The 23,763-nt window shown below is 37.6% G+C and overlaps 1 protein-coding gene across 4 annotated transcripts in view; it reads left to right on the top strand.

Annotated features, from left to right (window-relative positions):
* The window catches only part of WASL (WASP like actin nucleation promoting factor), a 60,051-nt gene that overhangs the window by 19,226 nt on the left and 17,062 nt on the right, over positions 1-23,763 (top strand). For 3 of the 4 annotated variants that reach the window (XM_080393952.1, XM_080393953.1, XM_080393951.1), the window contains exons 2-6: positions 10,212-10,346; positions 11,590-11,676; positions 12,221-12,317; positions 17,187-17,210; positions 22,176-22,344. In XM_080393952.1, the coding sequence (XP_080250078.1) occupies positions 10,212-10,346; positions 11,590-11,676; positions 12,221-12,317; positions 17,187-17,210; positions 22,176-22,344 (512 nt within the window). Of the gene's footprint in view, positions 1-608; positions 4,766-10,211; positions 10,347-11,589; positions 11,677-12,220; positions 12,318-17,186; positions 17,211-22,175; positions 22,345-23,763 lie in introns of those variants that run through there. The other variant, XM_080393954.1, reaches the window with a different exon arrangement.

The raw sequence follows: 23,763 nt of genomic DNA, 5'->3' as shown, positions 1-23,763 counted from the left end.
ATAGTAGAAAATATCTCCATTTCCTTATCTAAAACAGTCAACAGTGACCAGGCCTACTGGGTATTAATTAATGTTCTTGCACTGGGAAGAAAACTAACACTAGTGATGTAGTAATTAAGCTGTCTTAACCTTTGCTATTAGCAGAGAAGATAATGTAGACATACACACAGACACCTCACCCCCAAAATAACAGATTTCTGTCTGTGGCAGTACAATACTTTTTTTCACTTTTTTTTTTTTCTCCTTCATCAGTAATTCTCAAGGCACTCTACAGAGGTAGATATCTGTATCTCCATGTTATAGATGAGGAAACTGAGGCATGGGGAAGAAATAAATGCAAACATGCAACAGACTGTTGCTAGAACTAAATGACAAATAGCAGTCTTGCAAGTATTCAGCTGATGCTTTCATTGTTAGGTACATCTTCTACACTGAAAGAGCTTTTTGCATTGTATCCCTGGAATGAGCTTTGAGTGTGGCCAGGGATCATATAACCACTACATCTTCATGCTATTTTTCCTCATAGTATGGCTGCTTTTTAAGACTTATAACTGGGAGTAACTTTGTTCATAGTAGACTTAGTTGTTAGTATAAAAAAAATAATTCTTATGTACAGTTATGAGTTTCCTTATATGGCTTGAATTATCATAACTGTTCTGTTGAAACATGAACTGCTGCAGGAGGAATTAAAATGTTTTGAGTTGTGGCACAGTGAAAGTGTGAGGGGGGGTCACATCTCTAAGTACCTTTATGTAAGTGGATTGAGTCTGCTTTACAGGACAGGACACAAGTTGTGTGCATGATTGTGAGACCAGTTGCTGGCTACTGTTCAAAGAGGTTTTACTTTTAATAGCCTTTTCTCAAATTTGTTAATGTTTTGAAGAGGGTTCTTTGTTTTATGTTGGCATGAAGTTACTGTTTTCTTATAAAAGAATTTTTTCTTTTAAAACAATTGAAGCTGTTTTATTTCAGTGTTTTCTAAGTATCTGAATTCAAAATTCCTTATTTTCTGTCCTCAAGTGTGATCTTATGAAGATCATAAAGTTCACCTAAGGCTAACCTCTGCAAAGCAAATATTTTTATCTATGTATGTATTTATTTTTTATTTACTATGGACCTGAGAGTTCCAGTAGATGCTAAATGGCATTTTCAAGGGCTCATTAATGAGTGTTCCAGAGCTGGGATAATTCGGGAATTCCTGAGACTTATGCTTAATGTCCTTTCTTTAATCAATCTAACTGTTGTTTTGAAGATTTTTATTGGTGAATGTGGCGATACATATATCATGAAGCAGGTCTAAAAAGAACTATGATGGATCTAACTCTTGGGGAAAAAAAAAAGGGAAACAAAACCCCCAAAACATGGATAAGGGTCTGAATTCTAAAATATTTTCTCAAACCACTGTCATATGTTCAGAGTGGGTCAGAGGGTCAGCTTCTAAGAACTGTATTAAATATGGAACTAGTATGTGGCATCTGGAAAAACATTATTGCATAGAAAATGGAGTGGTTGGTGAAGGCTGAAGGAAGAGGACTTCAGTGCATGACGGCAGTGGGTTGCCAGAAGACAAGACAATGCTGAGTCGAAGGAGCTGGTTTCCCTTACAGCTGAATAGGCAGTGGAACAGGACAACAGATTCAACCTCAAATTTTATCCCATGGGTTGCTGTAAAACTAATGATTCTTGCCTTGAATCTGTATGGCTTGAAACACCAATGTGTAATTTCTGTGTCTAACCATGAAACATAGTTTTAAGAATCAGTTAATCTACATATCTGTACAGTACTTTATTTGTGTAAGGATCATCCTAGTCTTGGGAGTCTTGATTAATTTAAAATGGCTCAAAATTGAAAGTTAGGCTTTAACATTTCATCTAAAAATTCCCTGAGCTTTGAAAAGGAAGTCTTTATCCTGAGTGTCTTGGGAGGCTGGTGGGAGTGAAATGGCAAGACAGACTGTCCTTCTGTATTGAGAATTTTTGCTCCATGGCAGTAGGACAATGACAAATCTGTGGATGGCCTGTGCAAGTAACTAAATGTGTAACTTTAACAACAGAACAAATAACTGCGTTTTGTCATGTGTCTGTTGCTTTCTGGACAGCCAAGATTTCAGCAGCGTTAAGTGGTAAGATGCAGCCGAGCGAGCTACTCATGATGCTGCGTAGGTAAACAGGAAGTGGCAGTGCTCAGCTTGCTCATCGATGGAAACCGCAGGTTGTGTATGTCATTTGGTAAATGATCTGCTTAACTGAGATAGCTTGGAATATTACAATCTGGAGCATCCTTGTGGCTATGGTTATGTCATATCTCTGGAAGACTGAAGTCTTGCATGTGTTGGCTGGACTGTGGTTGTAAGAGTTAAAAATACCTTTTTTCTGTGTCTGATAAAAAAGCATGTCTCTTTTAACTCATCGCGTGCTGTTGGATTTGGGTTTATATGCTATGCTGTTTACCCACATCCTGTTGGTCTTCTGTGATCTATGGTTGAGCAATGAGTGTTTGAAAAGAAGTTGGCCAGCTCTAGCTGAACTGGAGGGCTCTGGGAGGTACTGGAAATGTAAATGAACTTGTATCTGAAGACACCTAGAAAAATATGAGCTATCTGTAACTGGCTGACTGAGGTTTAGGTGTAAAGGATCGCTTTGCTAGAAGACTGCAGATTTAAGTCTGGACAAGCACTTTTATAGTTAGATTTCTTAAACGGCTATCCCTTTTTTTTGTTACAATGTCACTTGGTGATCACTGGTATATTCTCCACATAAGTAAATGGTCTTCAGTGAAGATATTGCCACTGATTTGTGTACAGATCAGAACAAGGCTGGGAATCTGTTCTTGGGTATGAACTTTTTTAATTGGTTCTGGTCTCTTGATCCCTTAAATGTTTTGGGCTATATGTTATGTGGAACTGTCTTTTAACATAGATTAAGATCTTTGTTTCAGAAATTACTGGCTTTTTAGCTATTTCAGAAAAACTTTGTCTCTTCCTTCTTGCCTTCAAAAAATAAAAAGACAGTATCTCTTATGCAGTGGCTTTATTTTTCACATAGCCTGTCTTTGAGTATAGGTAGAAAACCCCAGTAACTTCTTAGCATCTATGCATAGTGCTTTTTTAAATCAGTAGGTCATCATGAGAAATAAAAAAACTAAAAGCAAGCTTTAAGCTTAAAATTGAACACTGTTAGCGATTGTAGCAAATAATTTCACAAGCAGTAGAACTAGTAAGGTGTCAGTGTCTTCAGTTGAGTAATTTTTCAGTTTGTACCAAGTAAAGCTTTTCTCATATGATTGGGTATTTACAGAAGGCTCTTATCAGTTCTGTCAAATCTTGCTTTAGTTTTCCTGTCTGTGGAGCAATCGGTCTGTCTTCTCAAAATAATGTCCTGTAAATGGCATTAAAATTAGAAGATTGTTTCCAGCTGCTTAACTTTTTGAAATCTGTCAGAAAACTTTTGAAGTTCTGTATTTCTTATTTCTGTGGGAAACTAGTTTAAAATCCTGTCTGTAGCATCTGAATGTAATTTTTTTTGCAATACACAATTGTCTTTAAAGATAAGATTATTAGTAATTTGTTAAATATATCTTTAACAGCTGTAATAGCTTTAAATATTGAAGTAATCACAGTTTACCCAAACTGCAAATAAAGAAATGTCCAAATCCCCAGTGGATAAACACTGTCACATGTTGGACTCATTTGTGAAGATTCTGGAGGCAAGCTGGTACAAAGACATAAATTATAAGCCAGTCTGAGAGTTGCAAAATCTAACTTAATAAAATCTAATTTCGTAGTCAAAATATTGTGGAGTTCTTGAAAAGTATTTCTGTCTCCAGAAAAAGTGTATGTGTACTGTCAAGACAGTATCATCACACACTTTTTTCTTGTAGAAGATGAAGTAACCATAAATAGCGTGACCCACTGTTCTTAAAGGGAAAAAGGTTAAAAAGGTAGTTGGATGCATCTATTGTACTTCTGTCCTGGAGCCATAATCCTTGTGGTCCTTCAGATGAAGGTGTCTGCAGGAAGCGAAAGCAGTCTGCCTTTAATGGCACTAGTCTTTTCTCTCTCCGTGTACTGTTTCTTCCTACCTCTGTCCCTTCCCATTCAAACCTGCAAAAGTAAGTACGTACAAACTGACACTTGTGAATACTTAGAGACCATGAAAATCTGATGAAAGTGTGGATTTGTGTTCATATTTTTTTCCGTTATGCCTGAATTGCATCTAAACAGTCACACCCAGCATTGCTTAGGGCTGAATTATACTGTCCAGGGCTAATAAATATTGTAGGATTCTGAACCTGATTAAACTCAAGTTTTCTAACTTTCTGTGAAAGTGCTAGGAAATACTTTTTTGTCTACTGTAGCAAATGCCTGAGCTACTTATAATGTGGAAATTGTTAGGGAAGCATACTTGCATGTTGTTTGTGTGGCCTAATTAGAGATCATCTGAATAGTGGCAGGCTTACTCAGTTAATTTAAAAGCACCGTTGGAGGAGGCTGCAGTGCATGCCTTCTGTAGGATTGCGTGGTGATGAGAACATTTACCCTGGAAGTGGGTTATCAGCCCTTCCTAGTAGGAAGGGAACACACTGTTCCCACATGGCAGGAGACATTGTCAATGCCAAGAAAATAGCTACATTTTCTCTAGAAACAGGACCGCTGTGCAGAAGGGAAATGAAACCACCAGAAAGAGCAGGCACAGACCAGTTTAGGCCACCAAAGGCCTTCCTTTGAGAAGGGGAGGAGGTTCCAGTGCCTGGTCCCTGCAGCAGGTTTTGTTTATGTTTCTATATTAAGGGTGATGAGATAAAATGCATAGCTGTGTCGAGCACTACAGAAATGTTTTTGGAAGCGCCATATATTTATGATACTGAAGATAAAGTAATTGCAGAACAACAGGAAGGTCTTATCACTAACTCAAATTTGTTTGCTTTGAATAACAATCTATTGAAATATTGACATTTAAATGTGTAATTTCTTAAACAAGCTTTTTTGAGATACACAGATTTCAAGCAATATTTCTGCGTGATTGGTCAATGTGACATTTTGGTGGTTTGGGGTTTTTTTGTGCAGAATACTTGTAATCTAGAGAAAGAAATGTCATCCGCTGAGTTATAATTGCCTAATTTTCTATGGATTAGTCTTGATTTCTTACAGAGTGAGCTATCCTGCATTCTCACTTGTGCTTCTTGTCTTTCTCATTCATGAGGCTTAATGAGTTTCCGTACCTTCTTCCATGACTCAGAGAATGCTAGGCTGTTACTTGGTACTGAAGCATCTTGTGGTCAAGATTAGAGTTACACCTCACCAAGCATTTTCCACAGTGAAGTGGTACTTGATGTTAGCATGTGTCAGTTCCTGAACCCTGCTGTCTGAGAGAGACTATTACTTACCACTGGTTTAATGTCAATGAATAGCAACAGCCCTTTATTCTTGAATAGTCACCCTGGAAGCAAACTGTGCGCTGTCTTCCTGGTCTTGTATCAAAGAAGAAATGAGTGACCTAGGAGGACCCAGCATCACCTGATCAGGCTTCAGTATCCTGATTTAGCCATTATAAGGATTTCCACCATAGTAGGTCTTAAAAAATGCCTGCCAAGGTACCTTCTGAACAGCTGTAGTATTGATCAGGACAACTTTTCCAGATATCTACTGTAAGGCAAAGAAAACGGAAACACTGATATCTGTTCTTACAGGGTTTGGATTGCACACAACTATTCACCATAGTTTTTTTCCACAGAAATCTTAAAGTAGCTAATTGTGTTCAGTATGACTTTCAGGCTGAAAGTCTTCGGACTGACTTTGTGAAGAAGCTACAGGCATTGTATCAGCATGTTTTGATTTATTTTTTTTTTTCCCCAAGAGGTTACTCTGCTTGGAAACAACTGCTACTACTTGTATCCTTACATTACAGGGCAGGGTTCCCCTCCCCGTTCTATTTGTAAGGTACTTCTGTGGGCTGGGAAGGGTAACTAAGAAAAGCAGACCTGTCGTGTGATTAAATTATGTACGTATGCAGGGTTCTGCACCTTTATTGGAAAAACTGACTCTTGGGAAAGACTGACAATCACTGCTAGTGTGTCTTCAGTAGTGCTGTCAGCATGTGACACATACCAATACTGAACCATTAGAAGAACTCATTAAACTTAGTTGCTTTTTTACAAGCATTAAAATAGAAATGATTAAGCACTGCAACAGGTTCCCCAGAGGTGATTTGCAGCCTTTAAACTTAACTGGACAGGACTTTGAGCAACTTGAACTCTAGGCTTTTAATTACCTTTGCTGTGAGCAGGAGGTTAGACTGGAAGACTTACAGGGGTCGCGCCCAGCCAAAGTCATTTTACGAGTCTTTGATCTTTGCACCACGAGCAGCTGTCAGCTGTACGTGAGCACCGCAAAAAACCATTCCAATGGGTCTTAACATGCTTTCTGTTCAGGTGTATACTGAAGTGGCTGAACATCATCTTACAGCCTTAATCTTGCTGCTGCTCTTTGTTGTGACTTTTGGCCCACTATTTTTTAATGTCTCTGTTGGCTTGGTTTACTATTTTTGAAAAAATGAGTTACGGGAAATCATTAACTTGACAGGCTACTGCAGTGAGTGTTCACAGCAGAAGCTGATCAAAGTATACAGCTATGCACTGCCCAGTTAGAAGCTATCAGTGGCTGCTGTGCTCACGTTCTGCAAATGTGCGATCACTCATTGTGGCTGTCTTCTGTACAAAGAAGGGGTTTTCGTGAGCCTTTTGTTCATACCACGTATCTTGCAGTATGTGTGTCCAAGGATGAGACCAGCACTGCCAGTGAGGCAGCCAGTGTACAGGTGACACCAGACTTACTGCTACATAGCTTACCAGTTTGAGGGGTGTGACAAGTCCCTGGAATGAATGGCATGTCCTCCAGCCAGAGGCTGACTGTGGAAAAAATGAAGGGGACGGAGGAGGGTTGATTCTTGTCTCCATGGCCCATCAGTTTTTGGTAGGCTACCTTATTCCTTTCCCTGATGTACTTTTTCCAAATACATAGCTATGTAAAAAGGACAAGATCTTCACCAAAATTATTAAGCAAAGCAGTAGTGCCAACTTCAAAATCCTCCTCCTGAAAATCCAGTAATAACTTTAGGTATTAAGTAAAAAATCAACTTACTATACCTCAAGAAAATAAACCACCACCCCACCTTGTATTTTTTCCTGTATTGTCCTTTTAATTAAAAAAATGATAGTGGTGTAACAGTGGAATTTGTAATTATATTTTCTAACTTGTGAAAGCCTCATCACAATCTGTCAACACTAGGAATTTGCACAATGCTAATGAATAAGTTAAAATGTAGTTGAATAAGCTTGGTGTGCCTCAAAACAACACCTACTTTATAGATCAGTGAAATTGTTCTCTAACTTGTAAATTAAGCTCTACTCGTAGATTATCCAAGTGTACATTAAGTCTCTTATGGTTATGCAGAATGAGGACACACTTCTTGTGCAGTATTCTTCTCTCTACTCATGGGGGAGGTACTGGTTCAAGGTTTGTTTTTTTTTTATATGCAGTCATCATCGAGTTATGACATTTACTGGTTTACCCAGATAATCCAGTTGGTACTTCTGCTGCTAGATGTGATAGGAAGCAATGCATAGGGAGCCCTTTCTTGACACAGATCACTGTCTTCTATACCTTGAATTTAAGTTGAATAATTTCTTTCAAGACCCCATTTCTGTGGGTAGTCTTGTTGGGGGAGGTTAGTGGAGCTGGACTTGTTCTGGAGAGTTGAGAAGGCTTCTTGCACAGGCAGTGGGATGGTTGCTGTGGTTCGGTGTGGTGCCTTCATTACAGCTGTAGAATGGCCCACCTGTGTTTCTTTTTATTGTCTTGTGTCTACAAGATTATTGATTTAACAGTGAGGTGATATTGGAGAAATGAGAGGAAAGACTGTTAGCAGAAGTTTTGAACAAAATCTGGCCAGTTGCACCGAAAACTAAATCTTTGCCTGTTGCAGCATAAGGGGAGAAATGGTATCTCTTTATACTCAGAACTTAATGCCAGCTAATTGTTTTCTTGCTCTCGTGTGGCTAATTCAAGGGTCCTTTTACTTATTTGACAAGTCCTGTTATGATTAAATTATTCATACTACTCTGTAGGTTACAGGGAGAGAAATTTTACTCTACACTCAAGAGTAGAGCGTTTGAGGAGGCAACTGCAAAGCTTTCTTTTTGTCATTCAGTCGCACTTTTAACTTTTTTCTGTAGATTACCAGGAAGATTAGTAGTTAGTCTGACAAGTTCTGAAGGGGTGTTTGCAAAGAGAACAGAATTGTATCTTGACTTGTGAAAGATGTATCACAGTTCTTGGGCAAAGGTTATCAAGCTTTCCCAAGGAATAGCTGCCCGTTTCCCTATATTACTTTCACTCTGTTTTAACAAAATAGAAAGGTTTTTTTTGGTAATAAATGAATAAAAATTAAAGAAATAGTAATAGAAAATCCCATGAAACGTAGGGTGTTATTTTAAACCACTTGTGAAAAGTGTGGCATGGGTAATATTGATACTTAATAGGTAATCTTATAATGCAAAAAGACATGCTTGTGTCCTAGATGCAAAATAGTCAACTGTTTTGGCAAGTAGTCAGTGTCGATGAAGGCAAAGTAATGCTTGTAGAGCAGGGGGGGAAAACCTAGTATGGAGCCCGTGACTCAGACTAGGTGTGACCCCTCCAGAAGGGTCTTGGAACGGTAACACGATCTATGAAAGCATCTGCTTAATGTTCCATAGTGAAAAAGGGATTAAAAGCCTTTAACTTGGAGGGAAAGAAATAGAGAACAAAACAGAGAAGAATATTTTCGTGACCCTGTGTTTCAAAGGCTAACAAACTGGATTCATACAGCCTAAGCCTCATCCCCAATCAAAGAAAGGTGTAGTAGGGCTAGGTAAGATGCATGCGAGGGTGACAAGACTAAAGTGTCGAAGAAAATGTTTTTTCTTGGTACAAGAATGACTGAAAACTAATACCGCTTTCTGAACAGTAGAGAACTTACAGGGCAAAGAAGTGTGACAAATGCTTCTCCGTGCTGCACATGCTTTTGTAGGTAACTATGAAACTGTTAACATAGTCCCCTAGTGTAGGAACAAGGAGGGACAGTCAGCTGAAACTAGCAGGTGGCAAACTTTTATCTAAAAGTAGCTAACTATTCACACAGTGCATAGGTGAACTGTGAAATACAGTCCTGCTCAGTGTTGTGATGGCCAGAAGTTCACAGAGGTCTGAAGAATGATTAGATAAATTCACAAAGGGAAAATCTGATGTGCTGTAAAACAGGTATGCTGGCTCAGTGGAGCTTTGAGCTCCGACCTGCCAGTTGCTGGGGTATACTCCCTTAGCGTAACGGTGTACTCTTGTATTCTTACACAGGCGTCTGCTGCTGTTGGAGAGTAGGTCTGGAGCCAGATAGCCTCTGGTCTGTCCCATTACAGAGCCTTTAAACTTGATGTCCTTGTGACTTGGCTGCTAAATAAATATTCTTCAGAGGCTTAAATTTTCATTCCCTCGTAGGACTGTAAGGTAGGACACACATAAACTAGAAAATATGCTGAGGAACCTTCCCAGTGACTGAAGCAATCTGGTGTGGAATAATCTCTCTCTCTTACTAAAATCTCTCAATTTGAAAACAGGATGATTTCAAGCTGCCAACTGGGAATGAGCCTAGTTCATGTGTATTTTCAAACCATGCCCAAGAATTTTAAGAGTTTGCTACTTGGCATACGCTGAAGTCATGCCAGAGACCATTTGAACAATTAAGCAATCCAGACAGTTGTGTTCCAGTATCCAGGAGTGTTTCCAGGCACTGTGTAATTTACAGTTCTAGCCTGAGTATTGCATTTCTATCTGGTTTGAAGTACTGAACAGAAAGAAATTTAGTTGCATGGTAGGACTTCTCTGTGTGACTGCCATAGTTACTGGTCTGCCTTTTACAGGCAAAGTCTCTTTGCTGATTTGCGAGCAAGAACAAAAAGTTCATTTGGGTTCTTAAGCTAAATATTGCGCAGAAATTAAAATCTAAGGCATAGAAGTGATTTGGTGTCATTCGAACTTTACTGTGTTACAACCTGGCAGATCATCAAAGTTGCTGCCTGGAACAAGGAACAAAATTAAGAGGTGCTTTGGTAAAAGATGAAATCTAGAATTTGTGGGTTTTACCTTAAAAGTAATAGCTACCTTTTTTCTTTTTAGACGATGTCTTCAGCAGTTGTTCAGATATATGCAGCAGATCGCAATGCCATGTGGTCAAAGAAATGCTGTGGTGTAGCTTGCCTTGTAAAGGACAATCCACAGAGGTCGTATTTTATCAGAATATTTGACATTAAGGTAAGTATCTCTTTTTGGTTTACAGACTCCTTAAGCTTGGTTGTATTCATTCTCTGTTTTGAATTGAATGAGTGTAGGTTGTCATAGCTACAAACTCACAGAAATTCTCAAGTAAATGGTTGCCCGCTTAAGTGGTGCAGTTACAGTGCTTATAGGCAAGTGCAACTTTCTCAGGTATTCTAAATTAAATTATTTCATAGATGTCAGCTTTATGGATGAAATAAATATCAGCTACAGTTTTCTTACAGCACACAGAAGCTGTCCTCTGCAGATCTCATTAGTCAAACTAATGAAAGTTAGTATAGTGTCACTGATACAGATAGCTATCAAAATTCTATCAAGGTACTGCTTTGGATGGTATTAACAAAATAGGTGCTGTCTTCTGTAGGAGTGGAAACAATCTTTTTGATTGGTGTGTTGGTGCATGTGAAAACTGCAGAACAAACGAGTTTTGTTCTCCAAAATATATACATTCATACTGAAGATCTTTGTGTTATATTTAACTCAAGACAGTGGAAGCTAAAAGATTAAACGTCTAAACTGTGGTTTTATATCAGAAATGATATTGAGAAGCATAAGTCCTACTGGCTTTGCTGAGACTTTGGAAAGCTTCCCATTATCTCTGCAGCCAGTAACAGCTCATTATCTGTCAGCATTCAGTGCTTCAGGTCTCTCAGATTTGTTCAGAATTGCCAGCTGGTGCTTGTATTGGACTTTGTGATTTGGTCACTTGACTGTTACACTTAGTGAGAAACCTGTTCCTTGGGTGCTGAACTATAATATCCTTGCAATATGTAAAGAAAAAATGGTGAGATTTTTGTTCTCCTTACGTTAACTGTTTTCAGGTCAAGCCTGAGATAATAACAGAAGACTGGAAGTCTCCTTGATTCCTATTACTGTTAATCACTGTATTCCCACCACTGGTCGCCATTACCTCTCCCAGGATCACTGTTGTGATACATTGTATCCATTGTAGATACATTGTAGAATTTGAAGGATGTTTTTTGAAAACATTCAGGAAATTGAACAGAGCATAGGTGACCTGGTAGAATAGTCTTCCACAGCTCTTCACAAGTTTCCAGTCTATTTTGATTTTGATTGAGCTCATTTGTTGAGTGAATAGCAAGGTAGATGCTTAACACCATGCAGCTTCCAACTCTTAATAGGTTCTATTGTGAAAGAAATTAAATTCTGCAATTTGTCTGAGTTCTTAAAAATTGGTTTTTTTCTTTTTTCTTTTCAGGATGGAAAATTATTGTGGGAGCAGGAGCTGTACAATAACTTTGTATATAATAGTCCTAGAGGATATTTTCATACCTTTGCTGGAGATGTGAGTCTCAACATCTTTGAAATACCTATTTTAAAATGCCTTTTATTTGAACAGTACCTTCTTCAAATATAACCGAGGGTTTTATTTCATTCTGTAAATTATTTATTAAAGTACAATATTACCTGTGTTCCTTGAAGCTTTTAAAGCTTATTTATAAAAGGATTTTTTTTTTTGTATTTCAACTAGAAAACTTAATCCATAGGACATTTAAAATGCAGTTCTTTATTTTCAACTCCCTTTAATGAAATTACATTTCGACTTGCAGATTATGTTTATGAAGTACCATATATACTTAAAGCACAAATTTTCCTCTCCCCTCTTTGATTTCAAGCTACAAGATTTTGCTCAAATTTGTTAGCCATGATATCTAGAAACTTCATTAGTAGACAGACATTCCTAAGATAGAATGTTTCACTGAGACTTGGTTCCAAATTTGCAGTGATGATTTTTCCTGATGATACCTTCAGAAGGTGTAAGAAGACATTTAAGAAAGCCTTTGAAACATTTTCTTAGTCATGGGTGGGGGAATATTAATGTTTTTCAGACATGTCAAGTTGGTCTTAATTTTGCTAATGAAGAAGAAGCTAAACTATTCCGCAAAACAGTAACAGATTTACTTGGACGACGGCAGAGAAAATCTGGTAAATATCAAATTAATCTTAAATTCAGGCTTACTTATATTGTTTGGGGGGGAGGCAGGAAGCTACTTTTATGTTTGAAAGCTACTGGAGGCACTAGTGCTATGTTTATAGTTAGAAGTAATTGTGTTATTAAAGCGTGCTGCTTTTCTCTATTGTGCAAAAATAATATTTTTCTGAGAACTTGATGCTCCTTGCTGTAAGCTTCCTTGTAAGATGAGACTCCAAGGTTCTGGTGTTTGAAAATGTAGATCAGGAGGAAGCAGAAATGGTAAGCTGTCAGTGGGAAAACTAGAAATCTTTCTGTAAGCTGTTTTCACATTTGACTAAACTTTCTTTTCACTCTGGGCTGTTTATAACTGATTTGTTTAAATTTAGCCCAAGTGAGTTGTAACAAAGATTTTACCATCTGGTATGTTCAGTAGCTCATGTGAATTAATTTTTGGCATTGATCCAGCATTTAGTAGGGAAATTATTTTATTCAAAACCAACAGAAGACATAATGTCTATACTATCCTTCGTAGCACAGGACAGTCTGAAGCACAGCATACTTTTGCCGGCTGCAAGATGCCTTGGGAATCATGGTCAGCATTTTAAAGGGAGCTGCAAACCTACACATCTTGTCTTGGTCCTTTTCCAGGGAGCCCATAAACAACTTGCCTGTCTGACAGCCATATGTCCGTGAAGGATAAGGTGATATAAAACATAGGCTGGGAACACATGGATGTGCTCAGGCTTGCTGTAAGCTAAGAGTGTGGACTTGTGTTCAGGCTATAGCATGTGGTTTTGCAGTCCAGTCTGGAATTGAATTGCACTAGCAGTGTAGTGTAGACTAATGTAAAGGGAGGAAGCCCTCATTTCAGAGTGCCATCTTTGCAAGTGTTCTTGGGAGCCTACATGATCTACATGTATTCACTTGGATTTCATTGAGGTATGGTGATTCAGTTGCAGGGTGCTTGTTCCAGAAACTTAAATAGCTTCTCTAACATTCGCCCTGCTCAGAATTAGAGTAAGTTCATAGGGTTTCATGAGAAGTAGGGTAGTTAAGAAGTGGCATTAACAATGTTTCTCACACTTGTGTAAAAGTAATCTAGCATCAGCTTTCCATAAGACTGCTGGAAGTTTCACTGAAGTTCCTGAAATTCCACTCTTACTATGTGTCTAACACACAGTGCTACGGTGCACAGGTATGACTTGGGAGGAAGTGCGTTTGCATTATTTGCCGTAGCAAATTTTTTTTAATAGTTCAGTCAAACCTCCTGTTCACAGGACAGAGGTTTGCCTCTGCCCTTGCACACGGATTTTTTTTTTTTTTTTTTTTTTTACAGGACCACATAAGTTTTTCTTGTTTATTCTTTGAGCTAATATCTCAGTTTATGTGTGCAAACTCATGTTGTAGGATGAGCTTACTCCATACATTGTCTTTTAACAAACAAACAATTCTCCCTCCCCAAACACTTACAACTTGAGGACAACTTTACAATAAAAATTTTTCCAAGTTTTTTTTCTTGTTAAGAGCTGCAAAACTAGAGTTGAAAACAATCATGAGATTCCTTAGTCAAGCCACCAGATGGAGTTCTCTGTATTTGTCACGACTGTAATTAATTGTGCTTCTAAAATAACAGGCTTTGCATTTGCCCAAGTCAAAGCTGATTTGCTGTCAGTATTTATTTATTTATTTATTTATAAATGCTGATATCAAACATGCAGTAATTTATACACAGGTTTATATATAACAAATGATATATATACACTACAAAAAAAAGTTTCATACAAATTGTGTGTGTATTTTAATGCACCTTAACTTTCCAAACACAGAGGTAATAGTTGGGTAATTTTGATGCTTTTCTATTTTAATGGGATTTTTACTCCCCTGGCTTCCAAAATATTTCATTTCATAGCAATGACACCTGACATGCTTTCAACTGAGTACTCCATGTGATCACTTAGCAGCCTGTTCTACTACTCAGAGCTTGCTAAGAGACTTTTCCAGGAGTCTTATGGAAAGCTTATGTTGTTGGAAGGTAGCAAGAACAGCAGTTCTGGCTCATGAAACTGTCTTGGTGCTGAGACTAGTACACAAAATATTGTCTAACAGCTGCAAGAGGAGCCAAGAGTATTCTGTTCTTCCTCACTTGGTATGAAATGCACTCCAGTATACAGACAACTCCTGAGCAAGTGCATCTGGAGTTCCAGAGAGATGAAAGTTGGCTCCAAACAGAGAATGTAGAAGAGCTTGCAAATATTCAAACATCTAATAGAGAATTGAATGAGGGAGAAAGGCAGAGAAAGAATTATTGATATGTTTTCTTAATCTTACTAATATCAGGCTGGTATTCATCTAGCTACATTCTGCTGCTTTGTGTGTGTATAAGTCAGTTAGATTCTTAACCTTAGGCTAGGAAGAAATTATTATAATTAGTTGATATCTCTGGTAGATTTACTTAAATAATTTCTCCATTTACTGCTTAAACTGATCCCAAATAGTTTGCCTGGTAAGCAGGGTCAACACAGTGTTTCTTTTCTCAGTGCTCGTCAGTGTAGTGCCTTCTCACTTTGGGTATTCTTGCACGTAGGTACCGTTAGTTGAGCCATAAAAGCACAGCAGAGACTCGTAGAACAGACCCTTGTTCTTAACTCTCTTTCTGAAGTAGAAGGCAGCTTGTCCACTTTTTATGGACTCTTTGTAGCTCATGGGTGAGAGCTCTGTTAGCACTCTCTGACGCTGCCTTTTTTTTTTCATACAGTTCAAGCTGGATACTTAATATGGAGAGCTTGCACTTTTTTCCTTTTTTTTTTTTTTTTTTTTATTTGTGTCTTTGGTCACAGCTTTTAGATTTGCTGCCTGGGAGACAAGTGCATCTCTGCAGTGCTCAGATTGCATTGGATTCAAGCCTCAGCAGAGAGCATTCTTGTTTCCAGGAATACTTACACAATCAAGCTGTGGCTTTGGGACTTAGGCAGCTGGTGAAGTTGATCTGTCTTAGATCATTAGGCATCTCCATCTTCAAAAAAGGAGAAATCCACCGCCCTCCAGTCAGGTCATCTGCACTTCAGAACAGGACTTCATATTTTCTAGTCGGCAGTGGGAACCACAGAAAAACAGATCTGGTTATCTTTGGACCGCAAATTAATCTTATATACCCAGCAAAAGTTACAGGAAGTGTTTGCTTTGTTTTCCACTATCTTTTCTCTTGAACTCTTTCTTCTGAATAAAACTGTAATGGATTCCCATGATTTGGCACAAGGCTACTTAACACTTCCTATGAGTACCTCCTGCTTTTGCCAGCTTCCCATCCTGTGCCAAATGACTTTCAATTGGTTCTGCATTCTCCTTTGCTGTCTCCAAGTTGTTGAATAAAACTCTAATAATGTTCCAGAAGTTGAGTTTGGATTTGTTTTTTGGTTTTGTTTGGTTTTTTTTTTTTGGCAGCACAACATCAGTGGTTTCTTAAACTGAATATTCTTAGGAAGAAAAAGCAGTATTTGGCCAAAAAGTCTTTTTTTTTTTTTTTCTTTTCCCACCCCACCCCCCACCCCAGACCTGATACCTTTTGCTGAGGCACCCTTGCAGAGGTTCTCTACCTCTGTGCCTAAACCTACCCTGCCGTGAGCAAAGAGGCAACTGTCTGTCTTTAGAAGACTTGCTTAGAAGAAGCACTTGATTCTCTAGGGGTTTTGGTCACCTTCCTCTGAAGGTTTCATGACCTTGACAGGTTCTTTATTCCTGCCTGAAGATCAGCTGACTGATACGGGGCTGACTTGCCTTGCACACTTAGGAATGTTGACCTTTTAAAATATTGCTAGGACAAAGTCAACGCTAGTCGTGGAGGCACCTTCTTCCTTCCCCTTATGTTTTTGTATCTGGAAAAATATAGTAAGATAGTGTTTTTTTTCTGGGACTTGCTGAAAAGTGAAATCTCTTTTTACAAGTTTTTATTACAAAGCTCTTAGGAGTCACTGTTAGGGTTTCAGATACTCCAGACTTGAAAGGGAGGGATGGACAGCCTTATAGGGCCGTGCCATGATGTTTGGTGTGATGACAAACTGCTTGCCCATATGGGTACTGCTAAATCCAAAATTCTTAAGAGTGTGTGTGTAGGTAGGCAAATAGTGTAACTGTACTGGGGGTTTTGAAGGATGGTTGCAGGACAGGTAAATGTTATTTGTGGTAGTTAAGAATTAATAGTGAGGGAGGTCTCCTTTAAAGGAGAATTTACTATTCTAGGCTGAGAATACTGAGGTGTGAAATGTTTACAGCTATTTAAATCATCAAGGCACATTCTTCATCATCTGTGAAACAGTTTGGTGTTCTGAATAGTATCAGATTAGTACTAAGGAGATTCCAGTTCTGTTCGATATTGTTCAGTTACCTGTTGGATAAGGTAGGTCAAGTGTCTGTCCCCTCTGTGTCCTATTTTCTCTGCATAAACCAAAAAATAATTCTAATACGTTTTAGGTTCTGTGAGAGAACAATACTGTATAAAAAGTGCTAATTATATTTCAAGTAAAAATGAAGGAGCAGTCTCATTCAGTGGAAATCAGCATAATGCTTCAAAAATACTGCTTTGGTACGTTGTACCAAAACAGCTGCTTTTTGAATATTTGATCTTACATTGGGGTCAAAATGGCTGAAACCAACTCAGTAGCTATTTCCTTATGCTCCTACTAGGTTTGCTCACTTGATACCAGTGCTAAGACTGGGGGTTTATCGTTCTGTAATACTTTTCTCAAATGCACGACAAATAGGCTTTAAGGATATTAATAGATTCTTGAGTTCAAGGTTATTGAAAGCTTTACTAGAAACTAAAATTTAGAATTAATTTTTCCTGTGATACCTATGAATAAATAGAGCTTTTTCTTTTTCAACAGAAAAAAGACGAGACCCGCCAAATGGTAAGTTTTTTGCATGAATCACTGCATTTTATTTTTACCTACTGCTGTCATTTACTGTTTATGTATAACTGTGTTTTGGACTTGTTCAAGATAGTCACGTGGTGGCAAAAGCAGTGAACTTACTCTGGAGCTTAGTGTATTTGTTTTATGTCTGTTCTTTGGTATTTGCTTAGTTGTAGCTTGAAAGATTTGTGGCTTAGCTGGCATTTGTAAAGAATGTTTTTGGAGGAGAATGTTTTGTTGCAAATAGGACAGAAACCCTTCAGCTTAAACTGAGAAGAAAACTTTGTACCTTGCATTTATTTGTTGCTTGGTCTTCAGATTATGTGTGTATGGATGGGATCACTATACAGAACCTTGCTGAAATTAAAAGTTAGCCCATTTGTATAAAGGCAGGCATAATGATGACAGATTTCATAAAACGCTCAAAATGTTAATTTCAGTGTATCTGGCTAACTGTGTAACATAGCCTTTTGTTCATGTGTCATGTTTGTCAATATCAAACTTTTTTTTGCATGAAGGATTATTTGAATCTGCCTCTCAGGAATACTGGCATGAAGAGACAGGTTTCTAAGGAGAGTTTATTAAATTGATGGAAGGAGTCACAAATATGTATCAGTTCAATAAAAATGGTTTTTTACCTTCTATTCTAAGATCAGATGGAAAATGCACATCAGTGAATATCGAGTTTGGAATCCTTGTCGTTCTGAATTCACAGTGATAGTAAAAAGTGATTTTTCCTGGATGCTTGTGTGGGTGATCCAGATCAAAGTTCATATCGATGTATCTGTTAGTTTGCTGCTTGAGCAAGGGAATAGTCAACTGATTGTCTGAGGTCCCCTTATGGCCTGAGGTGGTAGTTTTAAATACTAACCAAGACATCCAAGCCTCTTGGTAAGCCACCAAAATAGGTAACCCTTAACTAATCCTGAATTATGAGAGCTACTGGTATCTTTTATATCCAAATGAAGTCTCCCTTATGTGGAATACTTCTCAAAAACTTACTCTTGTCTTTTTCATAAGCGTTGAGTTTTGAGGAAGTTCAGGCACTCATCAGTTTAAACCAGACATTTTTAGTATTGATTCCTTCAACTGGGACTGGGTTGTTTAGTTTTAAAACAGTCATAGTAATGCCATCCCTGATCACCTTACCAGCTTTTCTGAGCTTTCAGAAGGTTCTGACTGTTCTGCCTCCTGCGTGATATTTGCTTCTGCTCACTTAAACAGCACGTCCCTGATAGCAATGTCTGCAGAGCTGGTGGGAATTAAAACAGTAGCGGTGACTGGGTAGTGCCACCTACCACAAAAAATTTAGCCTTTGTCTTTACTGTTAGTGTTAACAACAGTTACACAAATAATTTGTCTAGTTTGCCATCTGTGATTGGAATAAGATTTAAGAAAAGTAAGCCTGTAAAAACTTTTGTGCTTAAAATAGTCTCTGTAATTCATCCTGTAAGACCTCAGGCAACACTTTTTTGAGGAATACTCACCTACTAAACTCGCAGTCACTGGTCCTATGCCTTTATCCTGAATAGTCTGTGGAAGACATAGGTTTATTCCCAATATTTCAGGTTCATAATCATTAGTCAAAGCTCTGAGCATCTCTGCTCTTCAGTTTCCCTGAGACATCCACATACTCTTTCACAACGTGTCCGTTTTCCTTTTTTGATTCTGTCAAATTCTGTAATGCCTGGCTGCTCTGCTGGCAAAGAGTTAAGTGTGGTTGTGGCCTCTGTAGTCACAGGTGAGACATGGTTGATACAGGTTATAGCCTCAGGTGGTTATACTTTATACAGTCTCTGCATTTCAGTATTTGGAATTCAGACTAGAGCACATAAATACTATCGGCGTGTAACTGGGAAAAAAATACAAACTGTTGTAGGATCAGCTGGTTCTTGTTTTACTCTCTATATGCAGTGAAATTGTATTTGGGGTAAAAAGAAAAAGGCACACCTGCTTTTTTGTACCGGGTATCAATGTATAATTACCTTTATAACTGAAAAACAAGAACAATCACATTTCTGGACTCACATGATCCATGCTTGAAATACTGCAGGGAATTTTATTTTAGTGGGGCTTGTTTGTCTGGATTTTCTGCATACATTGACACTGCATGGAAAAAGCACTCTGTCTTTTCATGTGACGTTTTCAATGGTACGGATTTAAGATTATTTTTTTTTTGGTAGAATTGCAGGATTAAAATCAAATTGGCATTAACAGTTATGTAAAATGTATTAGTCTGTAATTTCCTGGGATTTATGTTCTACTCATTTGTAATAGCTAGGTCTCTTTATGCAATAATAAAGAGTTATTGTGGTTGAACTGACTGCTTAGCGAAGTTCTGGATGAAACAAGGATTTGTCAGAGAATTAGGCTGTGAGGGAATCTTTAAGAACCATGTGGCAGAATTTTGTTTCAGCTGTTAACTGTAACATTGCATTAATTGTGGGGCTGTCTGTTGCCTGGGACAGATGCCTAGAGAGGTTCTAAATAAAATACAGATAATTTTGTAGAATTAACATTTCAAAATGTTCTGTACTACGTTTTCTGGAGCCCCTTCTGAAGATGTCACAGATATTGATAACAGTGGATGCTTAAGGCCACTGTACTGTCAGGTACTTCCTAAGGATGAGCTCTATATGCCTCTCTCATCTTCATTTATTGAGCTGTCTACACCTGATGGGGAAGGTGCTTGTTTTATGATGGGAAAAATTTTACTGGATATAAATATGGCAGTTCTAGAAGAATACAATTCTATCCATGGTTCTTTCATCCCTCGTGGACTTCAAAGGTCTAAACCTGATGGTAAGAAAAATTTTCATCTTTAAGAGTTTACTGTGATCTCTTACATGAATATTATTATTACCAAGGAATCAGGTTATCGTTTCTTAACTTGAGCTAGCTGAATAAAATGTGTAATTTGCAAATGGCTGCTGCTTTACATGGTTAAACCCATGTATGGTTAGTTCAAGATTTTACATGCAAAAAGGTGCCGTTTCAAAGACTTAGAAATTGTGAGAAGGCTATCACAAACTTCCTAGCATTGCAAAGGTGTGTGTTTCTTTGTGAATGTCAGGACAGCTCTTGAAACTACAAATATCAATATAATAGGTGAAAATAGAGACAACAGAGGAAATATATAGGTGATTAAAGTGAAAATGAACTCCTACAGTTTATGTTTTATGTCTAATGAAATTAAGATTGATTTTAAATTCATACTGAAGATTTTACTTAACTCCACTTGTTAAGTTTTGGGTTGATAATATGTGGTGATTAATGATCAGTAATGAATTTATTGCCAAATCTAAGTGGAATTTTACCAATGCAAATTGTTTCACATAGTCATGTGTGGTCGACTTGTGCTTTGATATTCTCAAAGCACAGTTGTGTAGACAGTAACACTTCTAGATCAAAGCATTTCTGCTTAGCAGAAAACACTTCAGAACTTCTTCCTGCAGTTTCAGTGCAGTTTCAGATCTTGTCTTTCAAGACTTCTACAGAAACGTAGGAGTTGTCATATATTTTAGATGAGTTTTGTCTAGTCCTCTGTCATGTTTCTGTTCTTGTTTCTTGTTCTGGCTAGTACTAGGTGCTTCCCGTGACACATTAAACTGTAAATGTCAGCTATGTTACCCATTGTGTTGTCTGCTGCTTCTTTCTGAGTTGGACTTTGGCAGAAACCTAAGGCTTGTTGGTCCTTTCAGAATGCTTAGAGAACTTTAAATTAGCCGTAAAAAATGCAGTTATGGAAAAAAAGTGTCAAAATAAGGTTCAGATTTTTCAGTCTAATTAGAATTTTTTATCATCCACCCAGTTAAGATTGGATGTGTCTTATTTTAATTGATTTGCTAACCATTGGGTAGTAACTCACAGGCAAGTAGAGGATGTTTTAAAATTATTTCTGGCCAAACTGGTCTTAAATCGACTGTTTAATCTCATTCTTCCAAAACTGAAATTACTTACCGTTTTTGCAGGTTTCTTTGAAAAGATGCATGTGTGTGTACATACATACAGAGATATAGATATATATGAAAAATGCATAAACTGCCTCTTAGTTTTTACATACTATTATCACTTGGTTATGTCAAGAGTTGTCTTCTGTCAAAGCTGAAAAACCTGAGTGGAAAACATGCTAAGTATGTTTATTTGCTAGTATTACACAAGTAACATAATAATAAAATGCTAAAATCGGCAGGAGTATTTTAAATAACTATAGTAATAATTCAGAGTTGTATAATGAAGAATGAGGTTTGAGAATATAATACATAATTTGAGTGTTTAATATGTATTTCTGGTGCCATTTTTACAGTCACTACTCTTCAAGCTCTGTTTCTTATCTGAAACTACAATTATTTTGCAAACCTGTCAAAGAGTTAAGACGTAAGAAATCTTGAATAGTTCCATAGGTACTGTGCTCTTTTTGAAGACAAGTGTATCCAGAGCGGCCTTTTGAAGATCTTGTGATGTTCAGGTTCTGTGTGTGATGGCAGAAAGCATTCCCACATGGGGCTTATTAAGCAAAGGTTCCCTCTCCTTTCAGTTTACTGTGCTGCCAAGGTCACGGTGTGCTGAGTGTTACTGTTTGTCGCAGTCACTTCTTTGACTTTGTCTGGGATTGTACCTAAGCTGTATCTTTATGTGTCTTATTCCATGTGTTCTTTACACATGAAAAATCTTTAGTTTAAAATCACTTTCTTTGCCATATTTGAAAAAAAGAATAAAATTAAAAAAATTCTAGTTTAGAAAAGTTTTCAGACATTTCTTTGCTCTAGCAAGGTGGGTTTTTTTCTTCAGCAAATACCTCAGTCTGTCTTACATATACAGAACCCAGCCAGATGCATGTGGCGTGTAGAGCTATCGTTACAGTACAAGTATTATACCGCTGGGGAAAAAAAAAATGGTTTGTAGGTTAAATATGACTTTGTTGAAACATAGTAGTAAAAATCCTGTACTTTACCTTCACAGGCCCAAATCTACCAATGGCAACTGTTGATATCAAAAACCCAGAAATTACAACTAACAGATTTTATACTCCACAAGTTAACAATATTTCATATACCAAAGAAAAGAAGAAAGGAAAAACTAAAAAGAGAAGATTGACAAAGGCAGATATTGGAACACCATCTAATTTCCAGTAAGGACTTTTTTTGAGTTTGGGTTTTGGTGGGTGGGTGTAGTATTTTGCTGTCAATTACACTTGCAGATGTTCAAGACTTGAATGTGTGAATGTTGCTTGTAACCTGAACTGCAGTGAATGCAAGCTGGAATGCTGTGGGGTTTAAAATCACGGTGGTTTATGCACCGATGAGGAGTTTACTGCAACTGTAAACAAAAAATAACTTCCTATCCTAAAACAGCTTAGAAAACCATTTAGCTGCACAGAGATAACCTTATTGAAGTAGTCAGCCCAGTGCAGACTCATATTCAGCTGCAGTGGTCAACTCATTGTTATTCTTACAGCTGTGCCTGCTTAGCTGTGCTTTGTCATGCAAAATACACGTGCGGGTCCAGACTTGGCATAAAAGCAGAAATGACATAACCATATTTTAATCTCTGGCTGCCTGTTCACAAACTTATTCCAATATGTGGGTTAGTACCTGTATTTTGTCATGGAAGTACAGCATGCATGTATACACTTCTTTGGAATGGGTTGTTTTTTTTCTAAAATTGTTTCTTTTGTATCTTTAATCTTTTGGAATAGTTATAATGTATCGTCGTAAGCTTCAGTTTCATGAAACTTTGTTTTGGTCACTTTACTGAATGAATTTGTTTTCCTGAACTATACTTTAATATTTTAATCTTCTGTGTTTTAAAATAAGCATACGTTTTGTTAAAGCAACAGGAATTTATACAGCTTGAGTTAGTTACAGGAAAGATCAGTTTCCATGAAGCGGTAGAAAACCAGTGTGAGGTTTACATACCAAGTGAATGTCTTGTTCTTTTGAACCATTATTTTACATCACATCCACTGACATGCTTTGCTGGAATAAAACTCCCTAAAAGTATTTGCATTACCAGTTACAATAATGTTACTGCAGTGTTTTGAGAGAGTGCTCTGTAGAATGGGATAGTGGACAGAAAGGAGAGAAGGTGAAAATGGTTCCCTAACCAGACTGTGTTTAGACAATTCAGACATCAGCCATGTTCTTCCTGATCTGAGTATCAGTGAAGTGCTGCATCTGTTAGTGTCACTGAAATCAGAAAAGAAGGAAGAGTAAAACAGAGAAAATTGTAGCTGGTCACTGTTGTAGCTCTACTGATACGGAGTAAAGTATATGTGGGTAAAATTGCAAATAATGTTTTGCATTAGTGTGTCTTGCTTCTGATCAGAATTTGCGGAAGGGGTTGTGCAATAGCATAGATGGAAAACAACTTCAAGACTTTGTTTATGATGTCTATCAGATTCTGACCTGGAAAAGATAAGAAGATGATAAAATATTTAATGAAATTAAAAAAAAAAAAAGATGTTCTCGTATCATTAAATGTAACACAAAATTGTTAAGTGGTGAACCTTTACAAAAAGAAGATTGGAAGCCTTTTGTTCGGCATAAGG

Source organism: Falco punctatus (genome assembly GCF_963210335.1).
Source record: "Falco punctatus genome assembly, chromosome: 6".
Lineage (NCBI taxonomy): Eukaryota > Metazoa > Chordata > Aves > Falconiformes > Falconidae > Falco > Falco punctatus.
The sequence above is the reverse complement of the archived record's forward strand: the minus strand, read 5'-3'. Positions and strand labels throughout refer to the sequence as shown.